Source organism: Caloenas nicobarica, chromosome 11 (genome assembly GCF_036013445.1).
Source record: "Caloenas nicobarica isolate bCalNic1 chromosome 11, bCalNic1.hap1, whole genome shotgun sequence".
Taxonomy (NCBI): domain Eukaryota; kingdom Metazoa; phylum Chordata; class Aves; order Columbiformes; family Columbidae; genus Caloenas; species Caloenas nicobarica.
In genome coordinates, this window is record NC_088255.1 from 15615094 (window position 1) to 15633351 (window position 18258).

The 18258-nt window shown below is 47.4% G+C and overlaps 1 protein-coding gene across 4 annotated transcripts in view; it reads left to right on the forward strand.

Annotated features, from left to right (window-relative positions):
- ADAMTS9 (ADAM metallopeptidase with thrombospondin type 1 motif 9) overlaps nt 1-18258 on the forward strand; it is an 84370-nt gene that overhangs the window by 23681 nt on the left and 42431 nt on the right. For all 4 annotated transcript variants that reach the window (XM_065642880.1, XM_065642881.1, XM_065642879.1 and 1 more), the window contains exons 12-22: nt 1263-1408; nt 8028-8209; nt 8302-8438; nt 9039-9156; nt 9421-9516; nt 12343-12509; nt 12618-12747; nt 13093-13219; nt 15041-15251; nt 16003-16167; nt 17328-17492. In XM_065642880.1, the coding sequence (XP_065498952.1) occupies nt 1263-1408; nt 8028-8209; nt 8302-8438; nt 9039-9156; nt 9421-9516; nt 12343-12509; nt 12618-12747; nt 13093-13219; nt 15041-15251; nt 16003-16167; nt 17328-17492 (1644 nt within the window). The remainder of the gene's footprint in view (nt 1-1262; nt 1409-8027; nt 8210-8301; nt 8439-9038; nt 9157-9420; nt 9517-12342; nt 12510-12617; nt 12748-13092; nt 13220-15040; nt 15252-16002; nt 16168-17327; nt 17493-18258) is intronic.

Below are 18258 nucleotides of genomic sequence, written 5' to 3' on the forward strand. Positions count from 1 at the left end.
GGCGTTAAGTGTGCTGCAGAGCCAGTGTCCTGTGGCCCGGATGCTCAACCCCCTTAATTTCCATACCTTGATTTTCCTCTGTTTTCCTAGACAGCTTTCTCTAAGGTGATTCATAAGGGTGTCTAAAAAAGAGGGTGAGCTTATGGTGTGTCTTGTTCTGGCATTAGTGGAAGGGCTGGAAAAACACAGCACATCGGTAAATTTCACCCTGTTGCCATAAGGATCGTTGGGTGTTTCCATTCCTGAACAGCATCAGGTGCAGAGAAATATTGGAAGTGAATATTTTAATGATGCACTGTATGTTTTCTTCTTTGAGTCTGGAACCTCTTCTAATCTGTGAGCAATCAGCAATGTTTGAGCTTCATATCATTTCAAAGATTTGGGCATCTGCCAGCAGATGAGCATCACTCTGGGTTTAAATCTGCTTTAGCGAGCACTGTTCAGTGGGGGGAAGCCCTGCTCTCATGGGTCTTGGGGACACTTTTCTATCCACTCTAGTGGCACCAGAAGGTGACTCTCCCCTAGATATCACCTCTCCAGAAGTCTGTGTAGTCAAACTAGCAAACATACCCCAAAGGAACACAATTTATACTGTAAAAATGGGGGACGGGGACTTGCCAAGATAATTAAGACCAGTTTTCCAAACAAAAGAAAACAAGAGTTATAGCTGAAAAACAAAACACGTGCCAGGCCTTGGCAAGTCCCATGTTATGACTGAGTGAAGGAAAATTCTTTGCATTGAGGAATTCATTTTTTCTATTTTATTTGCCCTTTAGATTTGGAAGCTTCCTTTCCCTCTTCTGTCCTGGGGCTTTGTACAGCTGTGTGGAGGTTTGAGTTTTCCCTGTTGTTTTTCCTACTCTCTGTCTGTCTCCTCCCCTGACATGGTGCGGTTCCTGCTGCTCTCCAGGAATTCAGATAAGCGGCTTTTTGAAAAGCCAGTGCCGTGAGCTGAGCATTGCCATGCTGCTTGGCACCAGTAAACAGGGAATATTTGAGGACAACAGCAACAACCAGTCGTCTTCCCATAAATCACTTCAGCGGACTCTGCAGCTTGTCTTCTCTTCTTCATTTAAGGTTGCAGTGAGAAAAAAATATGGGTGGAACAGACAAAAATAAAGAAGTTAAATTTTATTTGATTGCAAAATCTTTGCTACATTTTGTGAGTGGTTGAGAAATAAGTAAGCCTGAGTCTTGGCATCCAGGCTGGTAATGAAAAGCAACGCAAACTCACCTTTCCTGTCTCTCTCCTCGGCGCACAGCACTGCCGGTTTGGGATGTGCGTACCCAAAGAGCGAGAGGCGCCGGTGACAGATGGAGCGTGGGGGACATGGAGCCCTTTTGGGACCTGCTCGAGAACCTGCGGCGGCGGCATAAAGACGGCGATACGAGAGTGCAACAGGCCCGAGTAAGTGCACGGAGGGGAAGCGCTGGTGGGGGAAATGGGGAAGAGCAGCTGGGTTGCCCAAATGGGCTGAAATGCCCTTCGGCTGTCCGCAGCCTGTGTGTCGCCCTGGGGGCTGGTGGCTTTGCCTGGCATGGATGAGGCATCATGGGGACCCAGGAGTAGCTGGTCACAGGTTTGGTTTGTGGGTAAAGTGCCCTGAAAAGGAATCCGTTCAATGGAGAGAGACGGAAAAAGCTAATATCTGTGCAGGTTTATTGCCTCCTGTTTTCCTGGAGAGGCACAGCTGGGGTCTCACTCCTAAAGATGTTTTTCTTCTTCCAAACCTGTGAATCAGAAAGGACCAAGAAGGGAAGAAGCCATGTTTTTATCTATCTTTCACCATTTTGCCCATCCTTTGGCTGCTTTTGCAGCTGTCCCTGCAGGCCAGATCCTTTAGACAGTTTTATACCATTTTATTCCTGCTTTGGCTGGTTTTGCAACTGATCCTTTATACAGTTACACATCAGCTGGCGCAGACTAGCCAAACCTCAGCAGAAATCTGTGCCCCATTAAAAAGTGGCATTCAAGAATATTTGCCGTCAGCCTGGAATGCAAAATTCTACGCCCTTTGAAATGGCAGGGAATTTTGCCGTGGGCTTCAAGGAGATGAATGTGTGGCCGGTGAAATATTAGCAATAGGTTGAGCAACTGGTATGAAAACAGGCTGCTTACATAAATTGTGAACTGTGCTGGTTTGTGTTTAACCACCTCCTTTAAGCCCACAAGAGCAAGAAGGGGTGGGCAGGAGGCTCTCCAGACTCTCATTTGGTACTGAGACAGGGAGATGAGTGAGGGGTCTGTGAAGCTGGTTCGACCAAGGACTTTTAAAAAGATGGAGCAGGCTTATTGCCAAGGAAATGGCCATTAGTGATGTACCAGTGACAGTTCCATCGCTGCTAATGGGAGAAGGGAGAGCTCCTACCTGCGGCACGTGAAGTGACAGGAGAGACTGCTCAGCACAGCTGGGCAGGTGTTGAAAGAGAAGTGTTGAAGTTAAGGGAGTAGGACTCCAGCACGTCAATTAAAATGATGCTGAGAAACACACAAGCACAAAGGAGTTCTCGTCTCACTGTGCTGAGTCAGCACATGCCATATGGTCTTCCAGTAGCCATGGAGACACAAAACCAAAATATTTTTCCACATGCAAAAATAGCTATGCTGCCGAACCTTTGGATCCTGTCAGTAAGGAGTATTCCCAACTTCTGGAGAGGCATCTGTTTGGACTGATAGCTTTTTATGATAGAAAATCTACTTTGTCCTGAAGGCTAGCCAAGGGATTTTAAATTTCATCTTCACTTATATCTTGTGTTTTGTATCTGGGTGTTTTGTGAGGCTCGTTGCCTTGGCTGGGATTTGCAGAAGCACCTAAAGACATCAGGCACCAAGCTGCCTGTGAAATCCTCTACTCTTATCATTATTAGTGGTTATTTTTAAGGCCCTCTTTCAAGACCCATGTAGCTGGCACTGGCCTCTTCTCCAACCCCTCATGAAGTCTCTGTGGCAAACTATCTGTCCTGGCACTGTCCATAGAGCTTTACCCCAACTCTCTTGTTTTGTCCCCGTAATTTGACATCGTAGCATGGGCTCCCACCATCTGCATTCCTGTTATTGTGAGGCTGCTGAGATGATGCAAATGGCTGAGACACTGATGGGTGCTCTCCTGCCTCTCTCACTTTTCAAAATACTCAAAAATATACAAAATAGGTCCAGTGTCTGTTTCTCCTCTGTTTTGTAGCAGGCAGGAAAGCCAACTGAGGTACTTTGAGTAAGGTCTGAAATAGAATATAAAACACTGACTGAAAACTAAGATGGTTTAGATTTTTAAAGCTTTTTCTGTGCATGAGGATCTGGGGAAGGTATCTTGCATGCCAGTAAAATATTGTGTTAAATCTAGCCATGGTACAGAAAATAAGGCTGCAGCTCCTGCCTCTCTATGTACTGTGCTCTGACACCTACATGGATGAGTATCTTGCAAGGCTGTAGGAAGAGCTGTAAACCTCTGAAACAGCAGCAGACTATGTTTTGACATACACTGAAAGAATGTATTAGCTAACCAGACCAGAACCTTCCCACCAAGGTTTCCCACTTGGGAATTCAAGGCTGGCTGGTACAGACAAAGCCCACGGCTGCAGCATGTCACGTAGGGGTCTGTGGTGCAAGCGCTGGTTTTCAAAGCAAGGTGTAGCTGCAGAATTATGAGGAAAAGGCATATTTCATAAGAAGGCAATACTGAGAGCCCTGTTTCCAGGAATGGCTTTCTGTTTGGGGTGGTGTTAAGTCCGGATGCGAGTCGGATCACGTCTGCATTTTAGTCCATCACAAAAGTATCCACCTGTGCCGAAGGCTGTCTGAGGTTGACATGTAAACACACCTATAGATAACTGTGCTGGCTGCCAGGAGCCAGCGCATGTACCAGTTCCCAGTCCCAGGGTTTCTCAGGATGCTGTGGAGTTCTCAAACTGATCTGTGCACACCAGGGCTTCACAGGTTTTTCTGCAGCCGCGGCGTGAGCACAGTTGTGTAGGCAGATGTGCAGATGAAGGCGTGTACCCCGTGGTTGGTCTCCAGGGTCCTTTCATTGTGGCAGCCTGAGTGTCCCCAGTCACGGCAGCATGGGGCTGAGCACAGGCAGAGCACCCCCAAAAACAGCGTGTCTCCATCAGGTACCTGTACCTGGTGCTCCTGGACCACTGGGAGCTGGGCACTGCCTTAAGGTCTGCGAGCAAAAACGTTCATGCTCAGTAATTGCAGGCGATGCATTAAGCTTCGTATCTTGCAAATGTGTTGAGGTGGGAGGCAGGGATCAGAGCCCGCTGCTCCCCAGGCCTGTCTGCTGTGTCCTGGGAGTTTCCGACGTGCTGGGAGGAACGCAGCGACACCGGGGTGTGTGCAGGAGCTCGTAGGGGGAATTATGCTGGATTGAAAGCAGGTCGGCACTGGCAGTTAGTTGATCAAACAGATGATTCAGGGAGAAGGGAAATCAAGAGAGAACAAGGTTTCTGTGCGTACACTGCGTTCCCTTCTGTCTCTGCAGTGCATCACTGATGATTATCCATAAAAATATTACGTAGTGTGAAGTATCTGGTATTTCTTTGTGTTGTTGAAAATCTATCTTATACGAGGCTGACTTATTTTCTAGGGTCAGCTCTTTCTGTTTACTCAGGCTCTGTGCAAAGCAATTCTGGTTTAAAACCACCTTAAAACTTTCAGGGTGGTTTGGGGTTGGTTTTAAATGTCAGAATTGTGAGTGTGCTTCAGCCCCGAATGCTGGCTGCAGGGAGGTTTACTGCCACAGTTACGAAGCTGACAGTTTGCAACATGATGCCAAGTTTCAGCATCCTTCAGTTTGTGGTGTGTCCCTGTGTTCGATTTTTTTCTCGATCTCGCAGGTCATGTCTAGAGAAAAGGAAGCTATACAGTAGTTTGGAATCTTTGGATTTTGTTACACCTCCTCTTAAAAAAACAAACAAACAAAAAAACCCCACCAAAACTAACCAAACAAAAAACCCCAAACAAACAAAAACCAAACAAACACTCCTGCATTTTCTTCTTAACTAACTTAATATTTAGAAGTCTTATTTTAATTAAATTGATTTATATTGGAAGCAATGTGATAAAAATGTTGTAATTGCAAATTTTTTAATGAAATGCCGTGCTAGAGGTTTGCATAATTTAAAGCCTTCGTCAAACTGCAACAGTCATGCTGTGGTGTAAACGCTTTTGAAGCAAAAATGAGGAATCCAGTTAATTCCCCCATGAATGATTTGGACTCACTGAGGTCTGGAGTGCGCTGCTGCCACAGCTAAGAGGTTTCCCCGGGATCGAGGTGTCCCTTTGTAGCTGGAGGTAGATAACATGCCTTCATAGGAATAGTCTGCAGGAAGGGCCCCGGTGGGAAACCCCCAGAAATCACCATCGTGGCTGGGAGGCAGGAGGGGTGTGGGACGCACCCACAGGGGCTGCAGCACTGGGTTAGCTCTGGAGCAGTCCCGAGCATGCTCAGTTAAATTAAATCAAGTTGGTTGTCAATCCAAGGTGGAGAATAGACTAAATTGGTAGAAACCAGGTTTAGACTTTGCTCCACTAGGAATTAGTGTGAAACCATTCTGTAGCGAGTGCTATGCAGTTGGTTGGGATTTTTAGCCCTGTTACTTGCTTAATTGCAAGCACCAGAAACCTTTGCAAGTGATGCATGTTTAGTTTCCAGATGGTATGTAAGAATCATAGAACAGTTTGGGTTGGAAGGGTCCTTCAAAGGTCATCTAGTCCAACCCCCCTGCCACGAGCCCAAACATCTTCACCCAGATCAGGTTGCTCAGAGCCCCGTCCAGCCTGGCCTTGAATGTCTCCAGGGATGGAGCACCAACCACTTCTCTGGGCAACCTGGGCCAGTGTTTTACCACCCTATTGTAAAAAATTTCTTCCTCATGTCTCACAACCGGAGCAGGTAGAGCTGGTGTTACCAGCTACGGCTCCAGGTCATGCCTAAAGACAAACCATACTACGCAGCGTTTAGGATGGGACTTGAGGGATCTGCACCACGGCAGTGTGTATCTCAGCAAGGAGAGGATGCTGGCAGGAAAAATCCCATGTGTGTAGCTGGTGGTGCTCTGAATCCTGCCCGCAGCCGCTGGAGGAGGCAACTCCTTCTGCCAAACCCATGAGCATCCCTAGCGTGGTGCTAGTGGCGTGGTGGGAAGTCTGCCTGCCCTTCCCTACTTTTCAGGTAGTCTTTAGGCAAGGGCAGGCCCCTCTGGGTGCGTCTGTCTCCTCATTTATTTAAGAGGAACCCTGCTACTTGAGTCACAAATAGTTTTCAAATGTTACAGTGAAGAACTGTTACTTGCGGTGGAACAAGCGCTCCTGGGCTTCATAACCTTGTTGATGTGCCTATACTTCAAAAGATGCTAAAAAATTGTGTTAAGCTGTAGGAGTTTGTTAACTCACTGTGTGTAGAGACACTCATACATATGCAAGGGGTTTCTGTCTCTGTTACGGTAGAAGATGCTGACTGCATGCAATGTGGAGAGCCTACGGTGGACGTCTCCATGCTAGTAGCAGGGGTGATTCCCGTTTATCACTCGTCAATTTGCATTTCGAAAGGTCTTTCTGTGTGCAAACTGGCTTTCTTCCTGAGGAGGCTCAATGGGAAGATGCACTCTGCCGGTATCCCGGAGGCACTGACAGCCATCTGGTCCCGGGGCAAGGCAGAGCCGATCCTGAAGAAAAGCCCTGAAAGGCAGGAGATGCGGGTGCCAGGACTTCAGCACCCAGCACGTCGCTCTTCTGATCTCTACTTGTTGCTAGCGCAGGCACCTATTTTGTTCAGGGGCTGGGTAGAAGATGTAGGTTTAGTGGTTATTTTGCAGTAGAAGCTGGAGCTGGGCACACATGTTGAGCTTCAAGGGTCACTTTGTGCTTCTGTAACATCAGGGAAAAACAAAGCTGGATGATAGGATAGTTTTTATTATGCATGTTAATGGTGGCAGCTTGTAGAAGCCTCCACCGTGACCTCTCAATTTAATTTGAAGTTTCACAAGAGAGCATCAGAGATGGTGGGGTTTTCTTGGAACATTTAAAGCATAGTGCACCCTTTTAAATTTTATTGTTACAATTCATTGTATGCATAGAAGGCTGCACAGAGATGGGCGTATGAAACCTTACCCTAGTTCCTAGAAGAAACGTCCATTGAACAGACAGTAAATAAGATAGCTTATATCCCAAGGGTACTTTCCTCACAGTGTTACCATAGCTGAAAAGGAATCCTCAGCAGAAAAGTGCCTTCTGCTGGGTCATTCCCGCACCGCTGCTGACAGCGGCTGGAGACGGAAAGGCTTTTTGGGTCCCTGAAGTGAGCTGTTGCCTGGCAAAGGCTCCATCCACATACGAGGACAAAAATAGTTTTATGACTCCAGCCCTGAATCTGAGAGTTGGGAAATTCAAAATGACAACTTCTCCTAGGCTTATCTGCTGGCTTTTATGTGGCTTGGATGATATTGCTTTCCCCAGTTTATACCAGAGCCATCCTACTATAAAATGGGGGTAAAGTATTTATTGGCCATCTTTGGTGCTTTCTGGAATATGTGGAGATAAAATTGTTTAAAAGTGTCTAGCATTACCACTTCTACCATTTCGGGCTACAAATCCTGAAGGACTAAGTACTGCCTGGCCTTTCAGCCTCCACAGGGAAGCCCTTTCTCCTTTCTGCCGTGATGTTTGGTTATTTGCAACCCAGTAGATCAGAGGCAAACTCTCAGCTGCTGAATCCATAGGATTGATGGAGTTCTGGAGGGATGGCCCCGTATGGGATCCCACAGTGTGAAACTAAATCCCCGATTAGGGAGGAAGATGTTGTGTTTTCCTTTCTGGTTTCTCTCACTACTGCTGTATTCATAAGAGAGAAAATATTCCCTTTTTCATCTCCTTTTACCGTTGCAAATACGGTCTTTTTTATTAGACACCTGCATAGCCTTTCCTGCGGTCAGCCTGCGATATTAAATACATGGCCCACAAAATGGTGCTGCAAATCCTGACTGTGCTGAACAGGCTGCAAACCTGCAATTGAGTCTTGTTTCTGCAGGCCTAAAAACGGTGGGAAATACTGCGTGGGTCGTCGCATGAAGTTTAAATCCTGCAACACCGAACCATGCTCGAAGCTGAAGAAGGATTTCCGGGACGAGCAGTGTGCCGACTTCGATGGGAAGCACTTTAACATCAACGGGCTGCCCACGAACGTGCGCTGGGTTCCCAAATACAGCGGCAGTAAGTGGCCGGGGGGGAGGGATGCGGATCGCTGCGTCAGGCTGATGGCATTCGGATAACACGCTTCTGGTTTTCTTCCCTCCCATCCCCAGTCCTGATGAAGGATCGGTGCAAGTTGTTCTGCCGAGTGGCGGGAAATACGGCGTATTACCAGCTGCGGGATCGCGTCATCGATGGGACGCCCTGTGGCCCCGACACGAATGACATCTGCGTGCAGGGCCTTTGCCGGGTGAGTATTTTCCCTTCTCTTTAGCCAGGGTGGTTGCGCTGTTTTGTGGCGGGCTGGTGCTTCTGCACCTCGCGCTAGCTGGCCATTGCTGTGCCCTCTTCGCTCGGGGCTGCCGGAGCATCCGCAGGCTCTGCCAACCACGGCTGATCTGGAGCTCGTGGCGACCTCCAGATTTGCACAAGAGCCATGCGTGGAAGATGTCTGTATGTCTGTCCTTCGCTACTGAGGGCTGTGGAGGTCTAAGCCTGAATCCACATGATGTTTCCTTCAGTCAGACCTTGGAGGACTCTACATTTCCATTCACAATTATTTTTCATACTTTTCTCTATGGGAACAACCAATGCAAGAAGTTTTCTCTAGTGAAGGCATCGCCTGGTGCAAATGGCAGTTCTGATTCTCACATTGTAAAAAAGCCTTTTGTTTGAAAATGGCGTGGGATGGCCACACTGTAGATCAGTGGAAAAATGTGGGGAAGCAAACCAATTTGTCTCATGAAAGCCTTTTACATACAAAGCTATTGTGTGCCTTAATTGGAAGGTTTGTAAATGCTACTCTAGTCTGTATTTGCTCAATCTATTTTTTTCAATTTTTCTCTTAAAGCAAGCTGGATGTGATCATGTGCTGAATTCAAAAGCAAGAAGAGATAAATGTGGTGTTTGTGGTGGGGATAATTCTTCATGCAAAACTGTTGCAGGCACATTTAACACGGTGCATTATGGTAAGAATCTGTTGCTAAAAACTTTATAGTGAAAAATGCAGGTCTATAAAAACCATTACCACACTTAATCTACAAAAACACTGATGTAAAATGCAAAATCCTTCTAGCTATAGCATATTCCATTTTATAACTATTTACGCTATCTCTAAATGAAAAGTATCAGCTTGTGTAACGTGAAGTAATTTTGATCATTTCCTTTTCCCCTGTAAAAAGCAAATGAAATGCCTGTGTAATAGCCTTGACTTTCTGTTAAATCTTTTCTAGGCTATAACGTTGTGGTCCGTATCCCAGCTGGTGCAACTAATATTGATGTGCGTCAGCACAGTTACTCAGGGAAACCAGAGGATGACAACTACCTGGGTGAGTTGCGGTCCTTGTTTAAGTCTAGAAATCTGCTTTATTGTCTGGTTGTGGTGATATCCGCTGGCTGCTCTCTGCTAGGGAGGATGAAGAATTCATTTAAGGGAGATGTTTTCTTCTTGAGAATTGATCTCATATATCTACCAAACATTCAGCCTTATCTTGTTCCTTCTTTTTTTTTTCCATGCCATCCTTGATGCAAAGTTTGGGAGGTTCACAGACTGTAAGAAATATCCCGTTAGAGTGTCTCTGGGGCTGGGAAGGACTCTTGAGCCTGGGCTGTGGGTGGGAGCTGAGGCACTAAGCTGGGAACCAAACAGGCTTCTGAGTTCTGCTGGAGTCTCCTCATCACAACTTAACACATCTCTACTCTCACTGTGCCTTGGCTGGAGAGTAAATGTGCCATAGCCTGAAATATGTGTGTACCAACAAATCCAAACAGAAATTGTTTTATATTCCCCTGAGAATAATAATTCTGATTTCACTTAGACTGAGCCCTTCTTGTCCCTGCCTGACAGTGATATGTATAACTGTAATGAAATATCCTGCACCAAAGATGTTTGTTTGATTTAAAGCTAACAATAACTTGGCCTTTGACTGCTGGACATTCACGGTCACTGTTTTCTGTAATCTGCGGGTATCACTCTGGGGACAGATGAAAATGCCTGTGGTGCTGTGTTAGACCAGTCTCTGGCACGCACGCACATATGCTTTTAACACAGCCACGTGTCTCTTTTCTACCATGCTGATCAGTGGTTCACCCCACAGAGAATTCCGTTTGGGTTCAATAGTGGATATAACACCAACACACGTTACAACTGATGTTACCCCTGCCAGTCGAAGGCTGGTTTTCCCATCAAGTCCTGTGTGTGTCCCTCAGAGTCTGGTGGGGCTGCTGATGGAGCAGGGAGTCAGGCTGTGGCCCCTTGCAGTCCCAGGGGGATAGTGGCTGCTCTCCCGGCTCTGTTCCTCCCCTTCTGCACACCCCATACCCAGCACTGCCAGCTGCACCCCGCTAGCGTGGGGGTCCCGTATTTACACCCCTGAGCAGTGCACTTCATCTCCTTTCATCTCACAAAATCCCTGCACTGTTGAGTGGTTTTGCAAAATATGGGGCTTAGCCCAAGTGCTCGCTGTAACTGGGCATGTTAAAAACGGGACCAGGCTGGTGGTTCCTAGCCCGTGGAAGCTAAAGGAACTCACTTGAGAAACGAGTAGAGGAGACTATTGCTCACCAGAGGGAAATGGTGCTGACAGCTTTGGCGGCTTGTTCTTCAGTGCTATCCATGTGGCTGGACCCTTCATTCAGGCAAAAAGCTGAGCGGGTCCCACCTGTCCTCATTCCCAGACTGGGGCCATGCAAGGCTGTCCGTCTGTCCCTGCACACCCGCGGCCGTTCGCTTCCAACCGCCTTGCATAGTTTCTGCACATTCACGGCAATGAAATGAGATGGTGCAGCGTGAATGCGTATCAGTACCAAGAAAACCTTACTAAGGTGTGGTAGTTTTCTGTCCTGGGAAAGGGAGATACATTTCATTATTCCTCTTTTCTAGAAAAACAATCCTCCCCGTGTTGTGCCTATTCAAACTGGTCCACCCCAGAAGGAGCCCCAAAGAACTTCTCAGCTCTTCTTGGAGGGCCTTTAATCTTCTTGGGAAGCAATGAAGTCAAATCTTCTTTAATGTTGCTTTAATATTGCTGGGAAAGCATCTCTTCACATTAGGCCTGACTAGAAGCAAATGAGAAGTGCGCATGTGTCCACTTATTTTGCAGCTCACTGAGTGTGAAATCTTGGGCCCTCAGTACTGCAAACCTTGTAGTTGCTTAACAATTTAGGAGGAATTTGATGTTGTCATCAAGTCCAAGATGTGTACCTACTGTTGTAGGAGATACAGTAAATGGGAAGGAATCCTTTAATGAGTTTTACTACTGCCTAATGACAATAAAGCCTCTAAAGTGTGGAATTCGTTTGAGTATAGCGTCTGCTTTGTGAGTTTTTCTCCATCCTGTGTCTGTTTGCTGCTGAGCATTGTTTTGCTTTATTTTCTCTTCTCATTCCATGTAAAAACCTTTCCTTTGGTGTTTTGGTGTTAAGTTTAGATTTTTCAGTACAGAGGCTTTGGAGTAATGTAGCTGTGATGGGTGAAATGGTGGGGAAACTAACTTAGGAAATTAGCTACATAATCGCATTAGTGTGAAGTTGTGCAGCAGACTGCTGTTTTCAGGAAACTGTTCCTTTTATAAAGCATTTAGGCTTTAAGCCTTCAGTGCTTTCACATACCTTAAGATTTGGAATAATAAAAAGTAGGGGGGGAGGAGGGAGAGGGAACGAGTCGGGGAGATACTGACCAAACTCCCTGTAATTATCTACTGGAAAATGACATTTGGGCAATTAGGGTACATGTATTTAGCCTAAGAACACACCTGGAAACAACAGGGAAGCCACCCTACCTGCGTGGCTAACAAAAAGACATGGGCAGGGTTATTTCTGCAGTGTACGAGGGGATACAGACTGTGCGTTCTGCATGCGGCAGCCGGGCCAGCGTCTCTTTTGGGTATCTCTTTGCCCTGGGTTATGGGTGAACTCTGTAGCAAAAACTTCAGGCATTCAGCCTTCATTTTAATGAGGCTGTCCGGTGGAAAAAGGAGAAGGCACAATGTCTGTAAGAGCTTTGCTGCTCTCTTTACATCCTTTCTGTTTGAGAGTGTCAGCGGGCTTCTCCTCCCACCCCAATGAAAGGGAGCCCTGAGAGCGCATGACCCACGTTATTATGTACGTATGAGTTAATTCTGCGTCTTTAGTTCTTGTTTTTTGCACCTATGCAGCCTTATCTAACAGTCAAGGAGACTTTATATTAAATGGAGACTTTGTCGTCAGTATGTTTAAAAGGGAAATCAAAGTTGGGAATGCTGTGATCGAATACAGCGGATCGGATAATACTATTGAAAGGATTAATTCTACAGATCGGATTGAGCAAGAAATAACACTTCAGGTGAAGTATATGTTGTGTGTGTGGAAAAGTCCAGCCAGCATTACTGGACTGAAAATGTAGGCAGCAAAGTCTGTTGGTTTACTCTGCTTCATCTTTTTTTCCCCTCAGGTTTTATCAGTGGGCAATTTGTACAATCCCGATGTTCGTTACACATTTAATATCCCCATTGAGGACAAACCTCAGCAGTTTTACTGGAATGCGTATGGCCCGTGGCAGCCCTGCAGTAAGCTTTGCCAAGGTGGGTGCTTGGAAAGGCTTTAAAGAAGACACAGTTTTGTCCTGGATTCATCTGGGATCTGGGCAGCGCTGTTAAATCCCTCTCCATTTGCTTTCCTTGAGATTCTCATGTTAGGAGTGTGATTGTTTCCCTGGGCTGCAGTGGTAGATAACATCGTACAAGGTGCACCACTGCTCTGCTGCTCCTCTTAGAGAGTCTTAACCCACCCCCCCCCATTTCTGAAAGAGGTTTAAAAGCATAATTAAATGTCTCTTAATTGCTACTGTAGGAGGAGTAAGAGAAATAACTGATTTGATCGCTTTCCTATATGACTCAAACGATGTGTGGGGGTTTTTTTCTGTGTAGGAGAAAGAAAAAGGAAACCCGTGTGTACGAGAGAGTCAGATCAGCTCACGGTGTCGGACCAGCGATGTGATGGACTTCCCCAGCCTGACCCCATCACTGAGCCTTGTAGCACAGAATGTGAATTAAGGTGCACTCTACTCAGCCGTGTGTATACATTACATCATATATTTATTGTTTACTCCTCTTTCCTTTCACCTCTCACCATAAATCCTTTTCTTACCAGCCTGTGTTAGATTTAAAAAAAGAAAAGGATTAGCAGTTGCCTCTTTGTCAACCAAGAGGGACTGGCATCCACCAGCTGTGTTTTGAGAGGCACTTTTCTTCATTTTCACATTTCTTTTATTGAATTAAATTAGTACGAACTATAAAAAAAAGAATCACCTAGTGTTGAAAAATCTCCCTGTGCAATACAGTGCCTGAGATCCACATCTGCCTGGATCAGAAATGCTCAGCACCATCCTAGAAACAGCCTGCAAAGAGGGAAAAACATGTGCTTAAAGCAAAATAGTAACTAAGACTTGGATTTATCATTATTTGCTTAAAGCAAAGAATAGGCTTAAGTGTGGAGCAGGTTTGGGGCTGTCCCCAGACAACTCCTGGCGAGCCGGAATTGATGGAGCATGGCTTAAATCATTACAACCCATTTTCCTTTAAAAAGCAATGTTTTCCTTTCTGAAATTTAAATATGGTGGCATTAAACGGCTGCTGGTGAAGTAACTCGGATGGTCGTGTTTCCCGAGGGGTTTCTCTGGCTGTGCTAAACCCGGGGCTGTATAGGGGCTGTAGGTCCGGTTGTCGCGGTAACAGCTGTTGCCATTGCAACAGGTTGGAAACTTGAGAAGGGCAAATGCAGGAGTTTGAAAAGCAGGCAGGGACGTGAGGGCTCCCACCATTCAGGAGCTATTGACTCCAAATCCCCTTGATCTTATTCTTCTCCTAGCTGCGCTGAAGTTTGCTCTCTCGGCTTAGGAGCGGGGCTCTGCACTCCCTGCACAGGCTGTTGTGACAGCCTGGGGTCTCCAGGACCCACAGGGGACATGTCGCTGCCTCTGTCCCCAGGAGCACCCCCTGCGAGGTGCAATAAGGTCTTCTTGACTCCAGGGTCTCTGACATCTCTGTGGATCACACCTTGTGTCCAGCATCTCGTGCCAGAGCTGGGGCCTGGCAGCTGGTGTCCAAGTGACCCTGGGGACACTGTCCAGGTGACCCTGGGGACCTGGTGACACTGTCCTGCTGTCCAGGTGGCCCTGGTGTGTATCCTCAGGTGGGTCCTCAAGGGCCACCAGCACCAGTCCTTGCTGCCCTTCCCAGGAAGGAGGCACCAGGGTGCAAGTCCCTCCATCCAGAGGGAGCAACCCTACTCCCCGCTGACACCTCTGGGGCTCGCGTGTCTTGAAGCAAGTAAATAGCTCGTGCTTTGGAGACCTGAAACTGTTTCGCGGGCACCCTGCCTTGTGGAATGCCTTGTCACACTTTTCAAGCCTGTGCAGATCATTTTCTGATGCTGCATTTTTCAGTGTTTTGTTTCTAGAGGCCAAAGTGGCACTCCTTCAGGCGAATGTGGGGTAGAAAGCCGTCAAAGCACGGCTGCTTGCTCAGCCACGGACCCCCCGCTGCTTTGCGTGGTTCCCTCAGAGTCGCAGTGAGGCTTTGCTATCTCTAAGAGGGACCTGGTGACGGTTCTTCCACACATGGAACAATGTCAGGGTTTGTTGCCTCAGGTTTTTGGAAGCTACAAAGCATTGGGAAGTATCGTAAGGAGCCAAAACTTCCAGTTCAAGAGTATATATTCCTTATTTATGTCAAACACCCCTAAACATGTTGCCTGCAGAGTCACAGAGCCCCACAGTTCCTTCTGCCTCTTCTGATCCTCTCCAAGGCAGGCGCCTTCACATGGAGTAATAGATTTTTGCCGCACCAGGGCTGACGCTTGCTTTCCTTGGCTCAGGTGGCACATCGCGAGGAAGAGCGAGTGCACAGCCCAGTGTGGGCTGGGGTACCGCACCCTGGAGATCTACTGCTCCAAGTACAGCAGGCTGGAGGGGAAGATAGAGAAGGTCGACGACCGCTTCTGCAGCAGCCAGCCCAAGCCCAGCACGAGGGAGAAGTGCACTGGAGACTGTAACGTGGGGGGATGGCGGTACTCAGCCTGGACGGAGGTGAGGGATGCTCCGTGGTACGGCAGACGCTGTCTCCTCCTCACATGGGGCTGTCAGCTGTTTGGGTTGCATATATCGTATAAAAGTTGGCCACAGTGATTCTGCTTCCATTGCTTTTTCTGGAGGACACTGTAGTCCAAAGCAGCTCCTTATTTTCTGCTGCAATGAGCTTACGCTTTTAAGCATCCCAGGGTTTGTCTTCATTACACTGAGCCTGGCTGGCTGTCTTCTCCCATCACAGGCAGCCCCGCTGGTAGAAGCCAGGAGGATGTGTTACAGTCAGTGGCAGGCTTCTGAAGTTTGTTTGCTTTACACTTTTTAGCAGAATATTTCTCCGTGGCCAGGAATATTCCTGATGCAGACCTAGAGAACAATGAGCCTGGGGCTTTTCAGGGAGGGCACAGTGAAGGGGAACATGCTGGTTTGAGATAAATTATCTCTCATAAAATGAGAACAAGCTACAGCCATTTGGGAGAACTGAAAGGCAACACTTGTAGAAGTAATCGTGGGGTTATAACCCAAAATGAATTTGTAAACTCATTGCTGCAAGATTTTTATTAAGCTTAGCAAGACTGGATTTTTAAAGGAATATATAAAGTAACAGCTTGTTACTTAAAATACAAATTGTTCTTCCGGAGATTTTTTGCAGTCTCTTCACAGTCCTGTCTGCAAGTGGGATGAAAGAAATAAACGGGCTCTCAACCTGTACTAAAGTGGCAGAAAGTATTGACTTGGTGTCTCTCCTTCCCAGTGCTCCAAGAGCTGCGGCGGGGGCACGCGGCGGCGGCGAGCCATGTGTGTGAACACCTACAACGACGTGCTGGACGACAGCAAGTGCAGTCAGCAGGAGAAGCTGACGGTGCAGCGGTGCAGCGACTTCTTGTGCCCCCAGTGGAAAACTGGTGACTGGTCCGAGGTAGGTGCTGGTCACCACTATGGGTTCACCCTGGTGGTCCCAACCCCGAGGGGCTGGTGCCTGCAAAGCGATCGTTCTGTCCCTGCTCATCCCTTGCGTTCTGTTTGTGTCCTGGGGTATGGTGGCACCGTGCCTGCTGCAGAGGGTGTCCCCAAGGCTGTGCACAGGGAGGCTTGAGATAGGCAGCAAAGTCACTGGCCCTGTCACCACTGGTCAAGTGGCCATTTCCCTCCCTGCAAAGCCACAGGGGGTTAATTCCTCTCCAGTCCTGCAGAAATTTCTCCCCAGTTTTTCCATGGTTTCTCTGTAGCTTTGGGAAGAAAAATACCTTCTTGCCCTTATTTTCCCTTGAGATTGTCCTCACGAGCCCTGACAGCTCTGCCTGTCGCTGGAGGGCAGGATTTCACCCTACTAATGTCCTGCTCAGCCCTCTCCTTGCTGTTTATTACCATTAACCTCTTCCGCTGCTGCTGGTGTCCTTTGCAATGCAATAAAATTGTATCTTGAGAGGCTTTTCCCTGCAGGCGGACCAGTGATGCCAGAGAACAGTTCAAAGGCAGCTTGTCACCTTTGTGGCCAAATAGCTCTTGTTTTTTTGAATCATGTCCTTTTAGGAAATAATGAAAACAATTCAGTGGGAACATGGGTTGTTCTTTGCAAAAAAATCTGTCTTCTGGGTCGATCTGCTGGCAGTGCAAGCCATGCCAAGGTGGTGAAAGAGGCACTCATACCCTGCGGGAGCTGAGACCCTGAACATGCACACTCAGAGCCCAGCAAGTTTTTTGCAAGCCTTTGGCACCCTGTTTTGCACAGCTAAAGTGCCGTCAGGCAGTCCCAAGGCTTTGCCCTACGTCTTACAGCTGCTGGAAGTAAAGATCCTTCGTGGTCTCACTCTGTGCCTAAGGGTCCCAGCCCGGCTGTGCTCTCCACGCTCCAGCTTCTGCTCTGGACCAGCTCCTGAGAACCATCCTGTCTCGTTGCAAGACACTCGCGTGTCTTCCTGCACACATGGTCATTAGCTAAATAACTGCCTCTCAGCACCAGTTTTTAAGCAGTGGTTGCAGCAGGGTCTCCAGGTTTATTTTTCAGCATCGGTGCAGGTGCTGAGCTGGCAGCGCATCCTCAGCACCGCCTGAGCTTTTGTGCTTTACTCCTCGCAGTGCCTGGTCACCTGTGGAAAAGGGCACAAACACCGCCAGACCTGGTGCCAGTTTGGAGAAGATCAGTTAAGCGACAGGTTTTGTGACCCCGAAACGAAGCCGGAGTCGGTGCAGATGTGCCAGCAGCAGGAATGTGCTTCGTGGCAAGTGGGGCCGTGGGGCCAGGTACCACGGGGCTCCTGGTTGGTGGGACCTGGGTGCTGGTGGCCGAGGCTGGTGCTACCCTTTCATCCAGATTCAACGGCATAACTGTGTTAATTGGTTTGCACACCAAAGCAGCCCTCTGTTCGTTTGGGTTCAGCGGATGGGCAGCAATAACAGTACCTGCCCTTTGTGCTAAATTTAATTTGTGTCATACTAAATTGGCCGTGATTTTTAAAAAAAAGGGTTTCCAAGGTTACGCTCCTAAATCCATATTTAGGCACATAAATATGTGGCCTAATTTTCACAGAAAAGCTGCTCCCATTGAATAGCTTTTGTTGGTTTTAATGTTTTCCAGTTTCTGGGTTGGCAAAGGTTTTTCTGTTAAAATACAAGTTGCTCATTTCTCCCAGAGTGTTCTGGCATCTCCTTTTCCACAAAACTGTTAGCTCTTGACTTAAAAACAAACCCAGACTAGTTGTCCCAGTCAGACTTATTTCCCATCAGCAAAATCATTCATTAGCTGCCTGTGCTACCATGGGGCCGAACAACCAGTTTTAAAGGAGGATATGATGCAGGTTGTGCCAAACTACGATTTACTGTGTGCAGCAAAGTAAATCATTTAAATGCTCGCACCTTCATTCCTGAGGAAGCAAGTGAAGCGTGTGAGGCTCTGGTGGGCACAGTGAATTAAAACTTTGACCTAATTTAAAGCCGAAATACATGAAGTATAGAGAAACCCAGAGGGAAGCTGGGCTTTATTTTTGTTGTTCTTGCTACATGCCTAAAC